The sequence below is a fragment of the Eleutherodactylus coqui genome, chromosome 8 (assembly GCF_035609145.1).
Source record: "Eleutherodactylus coqui strain aEleCoq1 chromosome 8, aEleCoq1.hap1, whole genome shotgun sequence".
Classification (NCBI taxonomy): Eukaryota; Metazoa; Chordata; class Amphibia; order Anura; family Eleutherodactylidae; genus Eleutherodactylus; species Eleutherodactylus coqui.
This window is the reverse complement of record NC_089844.1, coordinates 26145711-26158631: the sequence shown is the minus strand read 5'-3', so window position 1 is coordinate 26158631 and position 12921 is coordinate 26145711. Positions and strand designations below refer to the sequence as shown.

Sequence of the window (12921 nt, the reverse complement as noted above, 5' to 3'; positions counted from 1 at the left end):
ATCTATGTATCTCATATCTATCCCATATCGCTCATATATCTCTCTCATCTCTCTCTCCTCTTTCATATCCCTCATATCTTTCTCTCACCTCTCATATCTTCTTTTTCTCACATCTCTCTTCTATTGTGCTTCTCTCTCTCATCTCTTTTCTCTCTCTGAATATATATAATCATATATCTCTCATCTCTTTCTCATATCTCTCTCATATCTCTCATCTCTTTTCTCACATCAGTTATCTTTCTTATATCTCTCTTCTCTTGTGCTTCTCTCTCATCTCTTTTCTCTCTCTCTGAATATATATATATATATATATATATATATATATAATCTCTCTTTCTCATATCTCTCTTTTATATCTCCCTCTCTCATATCTATCTTTCATATCTCTCATCTCTCTCTCATGCACATATCAGTATTACTGCTTTGTCCACTTTGTAAGTGGTTCTGAGCTGTAATATGGAAGTCAAAGAAATCTTTTTGACCTTAGGGCTCAGTCTGAACTCTTAGGCCTCATGTCCACGGGGAAAATCAGATCCGCTGCAGATTCTCCATGGAGAATCTGCAGCGGGTCCCTCCTGCCCCGCGGACATGAGCGCTGAAATTAGCAATTTAAAAGCATTTACCTTTCCGGCGCGGGCGACGAAGCTCTGCTCTTCCTCACGGCCCGATCTTCATTTTCGGCCGGCGGATGAATTCCTGACGCCGGCGGCACGTCGCCGGCACGTCGTCGACGTGCCGCGCGCATGCGCCGGGCACATCCGCCGAGCCGAAGCAAGGGAGATGCGGCGGTGAGGAAGAGAAGAGCTTCGCGGTCCGCTGCGGGTGAGTAAATGCTTTAAATTCCTACTTTAGGTCTCCCGCGGATCCGGACGGCTTCCATAGGCTTCAATAGAAGCCCGCGGGAGCCGTCCCCGCGGGAGACCCGCATGAAAATGGAGCATGGTCCAGATTTTTTCATGCTCCATTTTTTTTAAAATCACTTTTATTGACGATCCGCGGGTATTTATGTACCCGCGGGTGGTCAATGCATCCCTATGGGGTGCGGATCCGCGCGCGGGAGATCCGCTGCGGATCCTAAATCCTATTTTCCCCGTGGACATGAGCCCTTAGGCCTCATGTCCACGGGCAAAATATGATTTAAGATCCGCAGCGGATCTCCCGCGCGCGGATCCGCATCCCATAGGGATGCATTGACCACCCGCGGGTAGATAAATACCCGTGGATGGTCAATAAAAGGGATTTTAAAAAAAATGGAGCATGAAAAAATCTGGACCATGCTCCATTCTCGTGCGGGTCTCCCGCGGGGACGGCTCCCGCGGGCTTCTATTGAAGCCTATGGAAGCCGTCCGGATCCGCGGGAGACCTAAAATAGGAATTTAAAAGTATTTACCCATCCGGAGCGGACCGGGAAGGTCTTCTCTTCCTCACGGCCGGATCTTTCTTGCTTCGGCTCGGCGGATGTGCCCGGCGCATGCGCGCGGCACGTCGACGACGTGCCAGCGACGTGCCGCCGGCGTGACGAATTCATCCGCCGGCCGAAAAAGAAGATCCGGCCGTGAGGAACAGCAGACCTTCCCCGCCCGCTACGGATAGGTAAATTCTTTTAAATTCTTATTTTCAGCCCTCATGTCCGCGGGTCAGGAGGGACCCGCTACGGATTCTACATGTAGAATCCGTAGCGGGCCTGATTTTCCCCCGTGGACATGAGGCCTTAGGGCTCCTACCCACTTGCGTTTTTTTTAACGCGATTGACAATGTAACTGTCTAATGTTAATCATCGAAAGTTTGTGCTTTGCGATTTTTGTGCGATGCTTTTTTAACATTAGAAAGTCCCATTGACAATAGCGTTAAAAAAACGCAAGTGGGTAGGAGCCCTTACTGTCATATTATGCGTTGCGCCTAATAAACTTGGTTGCAGCTTGCATCCCACACCACATAGACACCCATCTGTGTGCAGTCCGATCTGCATGCCCTGTTCTCATCCGTATGTGTCTGTTTTTTACCTCCATGTGTCATCCGTTTTTTTTTATGACATGGGGACACCATACAGCGACACACAAAGTGCCTACAACTCTGTCACCGTATGGACTCCCGTTGCCACTGTATCGGCTACCTGCTCTGCTGTGTTTCATGTGCTGTGCATAGACCCACATTAATGATTATATAATCAGCAATTCCATAATATCAGATTCGCTCCATGTTCACTGTCACTACAATAAAGGCAGCGTTCACTGCACTGGTCAATAATGTACTTTTTTTTTTTAAAGAAAGCGATTTTGATACTAACAGTATATATGGAAATCACAAATCTCTAATGTATGGAAGGTAGAATGTCCTGTGTAACTGTGCAGTGTGTCCCGGATGCGGCAGACAGGTGGCGCTCTCTGCTAATCTCTGCATTATTCTCATCTGAGCTCAACCTGCTCCATCTGGTTGTTCAACTAATGAATATAAAGGACCAATAAAATCTATTATTATAAAGGGATTAAAACGCCGGTGATCATAATAACAGCAAATAATACCAATAATGGCGCTATTGTTACCCTGAATCATAATAGATGTCTTCTAAGTACACTCTGCATTTCATCCAAATGGAGGGGGGACGGCCAAGCACAATATTATTTGTTTCCGTTTGGGACACATGCAAGGAAAAAGTAATTAAAATCATTATATTTTGTTGATGCTGGAAAAGGACATGATATGCGCCATACATAATTGTATAATGTGTGGGAGGAGGAGACCTCACGGGGATCTACAAATTGTTCCTTTTTCCACGATCTTAGAAAGTAGTGAAAGGGTTAAAAAAAAGTGCCTGTCAGAAAAATGTGGGCAACAATTATTTTACCTCTGGAGTCACGGTAAAGGAAAAAAGTAATTTTCCTGGCAGTTTTCTAGTGGTACAATGACCCAAAAGAAATTTCTGTTGTGGAAGTGGTAGTGCATCAACCAGACAGATGGATAGGTCTCCGATAATCACTCTTATCTCTTAACAATCTACCAGTAATTATATGAAATTAACTCTTTCAGTCCTTTACGTATAATCTCATAGACAGTTGAACAAAGAAATCTACTTTTAAAGTGGCCCAGAGCCAATTAGTCGGTGGGCCCCTATGCAGCGGCACAGGTTGTATGATGGATAGTCCCTCGGTAATGCAGGGATTTGGGTCCTGTTTGTATCGATTCCCTCAGTAATACCTGCAGCACACTGCAGTATTTAGGGCTGTGTGCTTCAATCCAGGACATCACACAGTGCCATTCTAGGCCTATGAGGCTGGGCACATGGATGTTCTTTTGTACAAACCGATGGTCCTTGTGAAAACAATCTCATGGTAGGTCGTATTCCTCTCCATTTCACTGACAAGAAATAGTGTCAGTATATACTGTGTCCGTGTGAACCAGACTGTGCTGAAGCCTCTAGAGCGCACTTAGCCTAAGATTGGGATGGGCAGTCTTGTATGTGTTACTTCCCTCAGTGATGATGGAATTGGAGTTCTATATGTTCTTTTTTTCTCTGTGATGCTGAGATTGGAGTCCTGTATGTGCTAATTCCCTACATGATGCTGGGATCGGGTTCCTGTATGTACTGATTACCCATGATGCTGAGATCAAAGCCCTGTATGCACTAATTCCCTCCATGATGCTGAGATTGGGGTCCTGTATGTACTTTTTTCTCAGTGATGCTGTGATTGGAGTCCTGTATGTACTTTTTGTCACTGATGCTATGATTGGGGTCCGGTATGTACTTGTTTCTCAGTGATGCTGTGATTGGGGTCCTGTATGTACTTGTTTCTCAGTGATGCTGGGATTGGGGTCCTGTATGTACCGGTTTCTCAGTGATGCTGGGATTGGGGTCCTGTATGTGCTTGTTTCTCAGTGATGCTGGGATTGGGGTCCTGTATGTACCGGTTTCTCAGTGATGCTGGGATTGGGGTCCTGTATGTACCGGTTTCTCAGTGATGCTGGGATTGGGGTCCTGTATGTACTTGTTTCTCAGTGATGCTGGAATTGGGGTCCTACTGGTTTCTGAGGGATGCTGGGATTGGGGTCCTACTGGTTTTTCAGGGATGCTGGGATTGGGGTCCTGTATGTACTTGTTTCTCAGTGATGCTGGAATTGGGGTCCTACTGGTTTCTGAGGGATGCTGGGATTGGGGTCCTACTGGTTTTTCAGGGATGCTGGGATTGGGGTCCTGTATGTGCTATTCTCCCAGTGATTGGGGTGCTGTTATACTGTGCTCCTCCCCGGTAATTGGAGTGAGGGGAGTATTTAATGTCCTGTATGTAATGCCCCCTCCCCCCATGAGTGCAACGCCCCCATTGGTTGAGCTGAGTGTTTGCAAACAGCCTGTGACAGAGTGCTGTGTCGTGTCTTGTGTCAGGTTCTCACGGGATAAATAGGAAGCGCCGAGTGACGAATAGGAAGCCGGGGCCGGGACAGTGACAGGCAGAGCAGCGGGGGACAGCGCACACTGCACGGCCGGCTCACAGCGCCCCGGCCCGGCGGACACAGCAGAGCACACGTGGAGGCGGCTGCGTGCACAACGCTGGGGACCTCAGGAGCTAGAGACCCCGGAGCGGAGCGCAAGAACACTGCGGAGGTGACCCCAAGATTCAGGAGCTCTCGGGGGAGCGGGGGACGCTTTACTCGTTGTGGATAAAGTGCAGGGTCTCGGGGATCCCCGCTTCTCGTTACCTGGGGCGCCCCTGTTCCTGCACTGTGGAGCCCCCGCGGGAGGACAAGGACGCTGTGGATCTGTGTAACGGGAGGTGATCGCTAGCTCCCCGGCTCAGCACCATGGCTCTCTCTGCTAGATCGTCAGCTCCCCGGCTCAGCACCATGGCTCTCCAGGGTAGATCGTCAGCTTCGCGGCACAGCACCACGGCTCTCCCTGCTAGATCGTCAGCTTCGCGGCACAGCACCATGGCTCTCCAGGGTAGATCGTCAGCTCCGCGGCTCAGACCAACGGGTCTCCCTGCTAGATCGTCAGCTCCGCGGCTTAGCACCACGGCTCTCCCTGCTAGATCGTCAGCTCCGCGGCACAGCACCTTGCTCCTGCTGCTGCTCGCACTCCTGGTCCTGTGCGCAGCCGGCAGCCCCACAGCAATGCGCGATCCTCCCGCGTCGTCTTCCCCGGACACTTGCGCATCTTGCGGGCTGCGGCCCCCGGAGGAGGCGGCGGGTCTGGAGCAGGACTTTGTGTTCGTGGAGGCGGTGAAGCGCCACATTCTGACCCGGCTGCAGATGCGGGAGCGGCCAAACATCACCCACGCCGTGCCCCGGGCTGCCATGTTGTCTGCCTTGAGGAAGCTGCACGCCGGGCGTCTGAGGGAGGACGGACGCCTGGAGATCCCCACCTTGGACGGGCACGGCATGTCTGGCCCCGACAGCCCCGAGCACGGCGGCACCTCCGAGATCATCAGCTTCGCCGAGGCAGGTACGTGACCCAACTCGGTATGTAAGTGACTGATGTGCAGTGTATAGGGGGAGGAGGGGACAGTATATACCGTAGGTAGATCTAGCATGGGTTATGGTGGAGCAGTATATAGGAGGCTAGGATCACACCTTATAGAGGTACAGTATATAGTAGCATCGCGGTACAGGCTATAGTGTCAGTATATAGGAGGCTAGGATCACACCTTATAGATGTACTGTATATAGTAGCATCGCGGTACAGGCTATAGTGGCAGTATATAGGAGGATAGGATCACACCTTATAGATGTACAGTATATAGTAGCATCGCAGTACAGGCTATAGTGGCAGTGTATAGGAGGATAGGATCAGACCTTATAGATGTACAGTATATAGTAGCATCGCAGTGCAGGCTATAGTGGCAGTATATAGGAGGATAGGATCACACCTTATAGATGTACTGTATATAGTAGCATCGCAGTACAGGCTATAGTGGCAGTATATAGGAGGATAGGATTACACCTTATAGATGTACTGTATATAGTAGCATCGCAGTACAGGCTATAGTGGCAGTATATAGGAGGATTGGATTACATATACAGTATGGGAGTTTCAGGATATATTTATAGAGTTATAGTATATTGAAGAGTAAACCCTATAGGGTACAGTATGGTAGGGTCACGGTAAAGTTTATAGGGTACAGTATGGTAGGGTCACGGTACAGCTTATAGGGTACAGTATGTCATAGGGTCGGGGTAGAGAGGCTCAGGGTACACCTTATAGAGCTACAGTATTTAGGAGGATCAGCATCTATGTTATAGTGGCACCATGTATAAAGGGATTGGGGTACGGGTTATAGAGGTACATTATATATAAGGATCATGGTGAAGCTTATAGGGTACAGTATGTCGTAGAATTAGGGGGAACAGAGGTGCAGCGTGTGTAGGAGGCTCGGTACACTTTATAGAGCTTCAGTATATAGGAGGCTTAGGGTACACTATAGAGGTATAGTATATATGATCATCTATGTTATAGTGGCACACTATAGCACGATTGGAGTACAGATTATAGAGGTACAGTATTTCGTACGATCGGGGTACAGGGGCGCAGTGTGTAGGAGGCTTGGTACACTTTATAGAAGTATAGTATATAGAAAGATCAGGGTAAACGTAGGGTACAGTATGTCATAGGATTTTATAGTGGCACACCGTATAGGACAATTGGAGTACAGATTATAGAACATTATATATAAGGATCAGGCTAAACCTTATAGGGTGTGGTATATTGTAGAATTGGGGTACAGAGGTGCAGTGTGTAGGAGGACCAGGGTACACTTTATAGAGGTACAGTATATAGGAGCCTTAGGGTACACTATAGAGGTACAGTATATAGGAGCCCTAGGGTACACTTTATAGAGGTACAGTATATAGGAGCCTTAGGGTACACTATAGAGGTACAGTATATTGGAGGATCAGCGTGTATGTTATAGTGGCACACTGTATAGAAGGATTGGAGTACAGTATATGGTAGGATCGGGGTGCAGAGGTGCATTGTATAGGAAGCTCAGCTTACATGTTATAGAGGTGTAGTATAAAATAGGATCGAGGTACAGCGCACAGTCTACAGTAGGATCAATATATATAGATGTACAGTATATACAGTATTAAGGTCTGAGTACACTTTACAGATGCACAGTATGTAGTAGGTTCGGGGTGCAGAGGTACAGTATATAGGAGGACCAGGGTACACTTTATAGAGGTACAGCATGTAGGAGGTTTGGCGCATAGGTCGAGTGGCACAGTTTTTAGAAGGGTTGAAGTACAGATGATAAAGGTATAGTATGTAGTAGGATATGGGTACACTTTATAAAGGTACAGTGTCTAGGAGGATCAGCGTATGTGTTATAGAGGTACAATATATGGGAGGATTAGGCTACAAGGTATAGAGGCATAGTTTATAGGGAAATCATGTTCTAGGGTATAAAGCCACAGTACATAGGGGGATCGGGTAAAGAGTGCACTGTATAGCTGCAGTGTATTGGATGTTTGGAATACAGAGTATGGGTGACAGTATGTAGGTGGATAAAGTCCAGGGGTTTAAGTGATTTAAATCTAGTCATGTAGGACAGGAACAGAATAAATTGTGAGGACTGGGCAGAGTATGTATAAAATACATGGTATACTAGGACTTGGCACAGGCTATGTACAAAGACATATGGTATATGGGGACTGGACACGGTATATGTATAAAGTGTGTATATATAATGTATATATGTGTGTGTGTTGTGTGCACATGATATACGGGTACTTGGTGCAAGATATATATAAAACACATAATAAACGTACTGAACACAGTATCGTAGGGTCAGATGATATATGTAGATGGGGCACAGTTTGTATGGGATATAGGCAGTATACATAATGCAGGTGAGCCATATATGGTTTCCATGGGCCACAGGAGTGGACACAGTTATTAGTTATGAGACTGGCACTTTGGTTAATACATATATAATAAAGGGTACAATATATGGATATAGGAGACATGGCACAGAGGAGACTGGGTGCAATATTGGTGGGGAGAAACAGTAGTGCCTTTGGACCGATGCTGGAGGTCAGTGAACATTGGAGTAGACTGTAGTGAAATGAGCAGAAGTTGGTGAATAGGTGATACCTCTTTAGGCTTTGCAGCCCTTGAAAGTGATTCAGTCTGACAAAGTGGTCCTTTGACCCCACAAAAGTTGTGCATCTATTACCTAGACCAATGGGCACCATCAGCTCACACCCCTCATATTGAGTCCTGGTGAAGGAATACTTAGTACAATGCCCATATCTGCAGATCCATACACCAGTATATGTATTCTCTCTGTCTCATATCTATCTCTGTGTTGCCCTGTTTCTGCATTTTCACTCTGATGTGGTAGACATAAACTTTTCCTGGACCTAATCTGATGACATTCACGTTCCCGTCCCTGATGCGCATGTGAGGCATTAATGATTGCGAAGCCTTATAGTTGCAGCTTGTGGTGGGCTCCCTACACTCACAGCATCCAGTGCTTGGACTGGGGACTGAATCTCACTTGTAAATTATATGTCTGATAATATTATTAAAGTGGTTTTCCGAGTTATTTGTCTTAGTTATTTATTCCCATGCCCAAACTATATAAAAAGGACATGCTTCCCCGAAATGTTGGACCGCTGTATTGGCTCATGTGAGCTTTAAATGTAGAACCCCCCAGCAGATTTATAGGATGTCATCAGTGACGCCTCTATTGGCTGCAGCGGTCACGTGGGTAAACAAATCCTGTGACCGCTGCAGCGCTTGTGAACAGAAGGCCGAAGCAGTGGGGAGCATCACGGCAGCGAGGTCAGTATTGGTTTTTTTTTTGTCCACTGCATCCCCCCACTGCTACCAATAACTTGGAAAACCACTTTAAAGTAATAATCATTTCCTTTATTGGTTAGATTTACAAATACATGTCATTTACCAATACAAAGTGCTGAAGTATGGTGTGAACAGTACTATGTAGATGTTCTCAGTAGTGTGTAGTACACACCAATAGGTAAATAATAGATGGTGTACTCCAGTGTAAGATCTTATCCTGTCTGGTACTTGGGATTGGTTGTAGGTCTTCATACCTCTTCTTCTACTTTCTACAGATGATGTCACGGCTTCCAGAGTCCAACTCACATTCATTATTTCCAATGAAGGGAACCAGAACTTGTTCGTCTTTCAGGCCAACCTTTGGCTGTACCTGAAGTGTCCTGAGGTTTTTGAAAAGAGTAGAAGACACAAAATCCGGATAAAACTTCATTTCCAAGATCCTGCTAACCCAGCCAAGATGAGCATGGTGGAGAAGAAAGTGGATATCAAGAAGAGCGGTTGGCACACGTTCCCCTTGACCGATGCCATCCAGGGCCTTTTTGAGAAGGGCGACCGTAGGCTTAACTTAGAAGTGCAGTGTGATGGCTGTGAGGAATGGTCTGTAGTCCCAGTATACGTGGATCCTGGAGAAGAATCCCACCGCCCTTTTCTGGTGGTTCGTGCAAGACTTGCTGACAACAAGCATCGGATACGTAAAAGAGGTCTTGAGTGCGATGGACGTACAAACCTGTGTTGTAGGCAACAATTTTTTATTGACTTCCGACACATTGGATGGAATGACTGGATCATAGCACCATCAGGTTACTTTGGTAATTATTGTGAGGGGAGCTGCCCTGCCTACTTGGCTGGTGTCCCAGGTTCGGCCTCGTCCTTTCACACCGCGGTGGTGAATCAGTACAGGATGAGAGGTCTGAATCCAGGGACGGTGAACTCCTGTTGTATCCCAACAAAATTAAGTACAATGTCCATGTTGTACTTCGATGACGAGTACAACATTGTCAAGAGGGACGTGCCTAACATGATCGTGGAGGAATGTGGATGCGCGTGATTGGAGTCACTAGACAATGACCAATTTCGCCGTACTTCAACCTGTGGGATATTGTGTCACAGTGACGCTAGGGGAAGAGTTAACTTGAGACAAGTGCCGGTCTGGGGACGTCTTATTGTCTTCACAGGCATCTATAAAACATGGCTTATGAGATTGTCAGCTCATATGTCCACTCACTGAGACATCCGTAAACACTGTGACAGCAGAGGAGAAAGCCAAGAGGTTTCCATAGACCTTTTGGTCAACTATAATGTGTCAAGGGATGAAAAATAGCACATTCCAGAACATCTTTCTTAAGTGACCAAATTGAGGAAGTGGATCCTCCAGGGCTTGGGTGGTTCCGGCTTTCTTCCAGCACTTGCAGCGAGGAATGTATAGTAACGTTGTTGCTGAACGATGGGCAGCCCAGCATTGGTCTTCCCTAATTAACTTCTTTTATGCATCTGACTGTGGAATAACTGCAGAATAATGACAAACTACATGTGGAAACCAGCAACAGCGCTGTGGAGCGTTTCTTCTTTTCTACTGTATGGACGTATGTGACTGTATTACCTTATGCACAAGCTGGCATGTACAGGAGACTATGGAAATGAATGGATATACAGATATATATACGTATAAATATATATTTATATATTATTTTTGTAACCCCCTTTGATAACACAATGGCCTGTTAAATCATTGTTCTGCAATTTCACCTTGCACTGAGGGGTTAACAGGGAGAATCCAGATGAAGGTACAGATGGATATAATGATCCCATTGTGTCGAATGACAGGGATGGGGTGGGGGACTCTAGGCAACACAGCACTTGCAAACCACTAGGTACCCACTACAACACAGCACTTGCTTTTTCTCACTACCTGTAATAATGGTACTTGACAGTGCACTTAATTTCACTTAACCCTTCCCACGCTGCAGGAGCCACTCACTGCAGTCCAGAAGGTTAAACACACAGCTACTTATTCTAACCTCTCCGCTCAAATACTCATTACATTATAATAAGCCCAGGATGTTAGAGAGGTGAAAATCTGCAAATACATATCCCTTCATAAGATAAAATAGTACTTATAAACTGAGGGCTCATGGGAAGCACAACAGTCCTGCAAGGTATATTGTAGCAAAACAAGCGATATATATTGCATCATAAGGACTAGGATTGTACTATAAATCCCAGGCAAGCGATATATTCTATGGAAGCTCAACTAAAAATGACTCCTGAGCTAATTGAACTAGCTCCTGAAGTCTTATTCGTTCATCCTTTACAATGTATAAGTGTGTACAGATGTAGCAGAATTGAGTTTGTCATGTATTTTCTACATCTCAACTCCTTATGATATGTACGGTCTTACATAGGACTGCAGGACGGTGCACAAGCATTGTAACCCCAAAGAGATAAATACTAAATGGATGCCTGCTACATCTGTAGATCTGTCGTATCATCTGATATTGTGCTATTTCAGAACTTGGACTGGTGTGTTACGTACCAGATCCAGGAGCGGTCTAAGATCTGATAGATGACATTACCGGTATGAAGGGCTCACACGTGAGCATCACATGACCTGCCGAAAACCAGTCGCAAACCCCATTGAGCTATGCATTTCAGTGACATCACACCGGGCACAATGGACTCCAGACAGAAGTTTTTATTTTATTTTCTAATATATATTTTTTTATACTTGAAATAAATTCATTCGCTTTTTCTTCTTTCTTTCGTAAGCGAAGGATTGTTTAACGTTTTGCACTGAACTGATGCATGATTAGCCACAACTGCCATTTGTAAGAAATAAAGAAATGGATATTTTTATAGCAACAGAATAAAGACATTTTCATTGTATTATACATCATTTTGGAACCAAAGAGGCCAACGTGATAGAGTAATGGCGAAGCTTTGAGGCTCATGTGTCCTGTAAATAACCAGCTGCCTCTCCGATGGGCCTACATCCCGTCACGGGAAACCAATGCATTTATTTTGTTTCATTCCGTGTCGTTGCTTTTTTTTTTTCCTCTGTACAAGGTGCACATGGAATATAGAGGGAAAATGACTATTGTAGTATACGAAATGCGCATTTCTAAATTCAATGTTTGTTTATTTAATAAGATGTTCACTTTAGGTTCTGTTACATAATAATTTAAAACCAAACGTTGTTCCAGTAGATTTGCCGCCACCGGCATCTCCTTGTTGTGTACAGTTTAAATAAAGAAACCCTTTTAAACAAAAATCTATTATTGTCGTCGATTCCATGTCAAATGGAAAAGAATGAATTCATGTAGATGTCGGCAGCGAGCGATTCACTAGTTATGTATTTAAAGGGTTGTTGCAGGTTTTTACTAAATCCATCCCTGTATTTGTAAGTACCCCACCTGCACTAAAGCCTCTCCTAGTAACTGTTAGGCCTCATGTCCACCGGGAAAATCAGGCCCGCTACGGATTCTACATGGAGAATCCGCAGCGGGTCCCTCCTGCCCCGCGGACATGAGCGCTGAAAATAGGAATTTAAAAGAATTTACCCATCCGGAGCGGACCGGGAAGGTCTTCTCTTCCTCACGGCCGGATCTTCTTTTTCAGCCGGCGGATGAACTCGTCATGTCGGCGGCACGTCGGCGGCGTGCCGCTCGCATGCGCCGGGCACATCCGCCGAGCCGGAGCAAGAAAGATCCGGCCGTGAGGAATAGAAGACCTTCCCGGTCCGTTTCGGATGGGTAAATTCTTTTAAATTCCTATTTTAGGTCTCCCGCAGATCCGGACGGCTTCCATAGGCTTCAATAGAAGCCCCCGGGAGCCGTCCCCGCAGGAGACCCGCACGAAAATGGAGCATGGTCCAGATTTTTTCATGCTCCATTTTTTTTAAAATCCCTTTTATTGACCATCCGCGGGTATTTATCTACCCGCGGGTGGTCAATGCATCCCTATGGGATGCGGATCCGCGCGCGGGAGAAGAGTTAAAATCCGCTGCGGATTTTAATTCTTCTTTTGCCCGTGGACATGAGGCCTTACAGTACTGTTTCTATATTGTAGCAACTTGAGTGTCCTGTAAAATATTCAATTTCCCACACAAGCAAATGTGTGTCAGATGAGACCCT

At 45.9% G+C, this 12921-nt stretch overlaps 1 protein-coding gene across 1 annotated transcript; it reads left to right on the top strand.

Moving 5' to 3' along the window:
• The first annotated feature begins 4274 nt into the window (after positions 1–4274).
• INHBB (inhibin subunit beta B) lies at positions 4275–12044 on the top strand. The gene is made up of 2 exons (XM_066575347.1): positions 4275–5434; positions 9067–12044. Exons 1-2 carry the CDS (start codon positions 4795–4797, stop codon positions 9837–9839), a joined length of 1413 nt encoding a protein of 470 aa, XP_066431444.1. The 5' UTR covers positions 4275–4794; the 3' UTR covers positions 9840–12044.
• The last annotated feature ends 877 nt before the right edge of the window (positions 12045–12921 follow it).

Bases quoted from the DNA above. Each gene is read 5' to 3' on its own strand.
- INHBB (XM_066575347.1), top strand. From the start codon at position 4,795: ATGGCTCTCTCTGCTAGATCGTCAGCTCCCCGGCTCAGCACCATGGCT. The intron at 5,435-9,066 runs GTACGTGACCCA...TACTTTCTACAG, and splicing joins CATCAGCTTCGCCGAGGCAG to ATGATGTCACGGCTTCCAGA.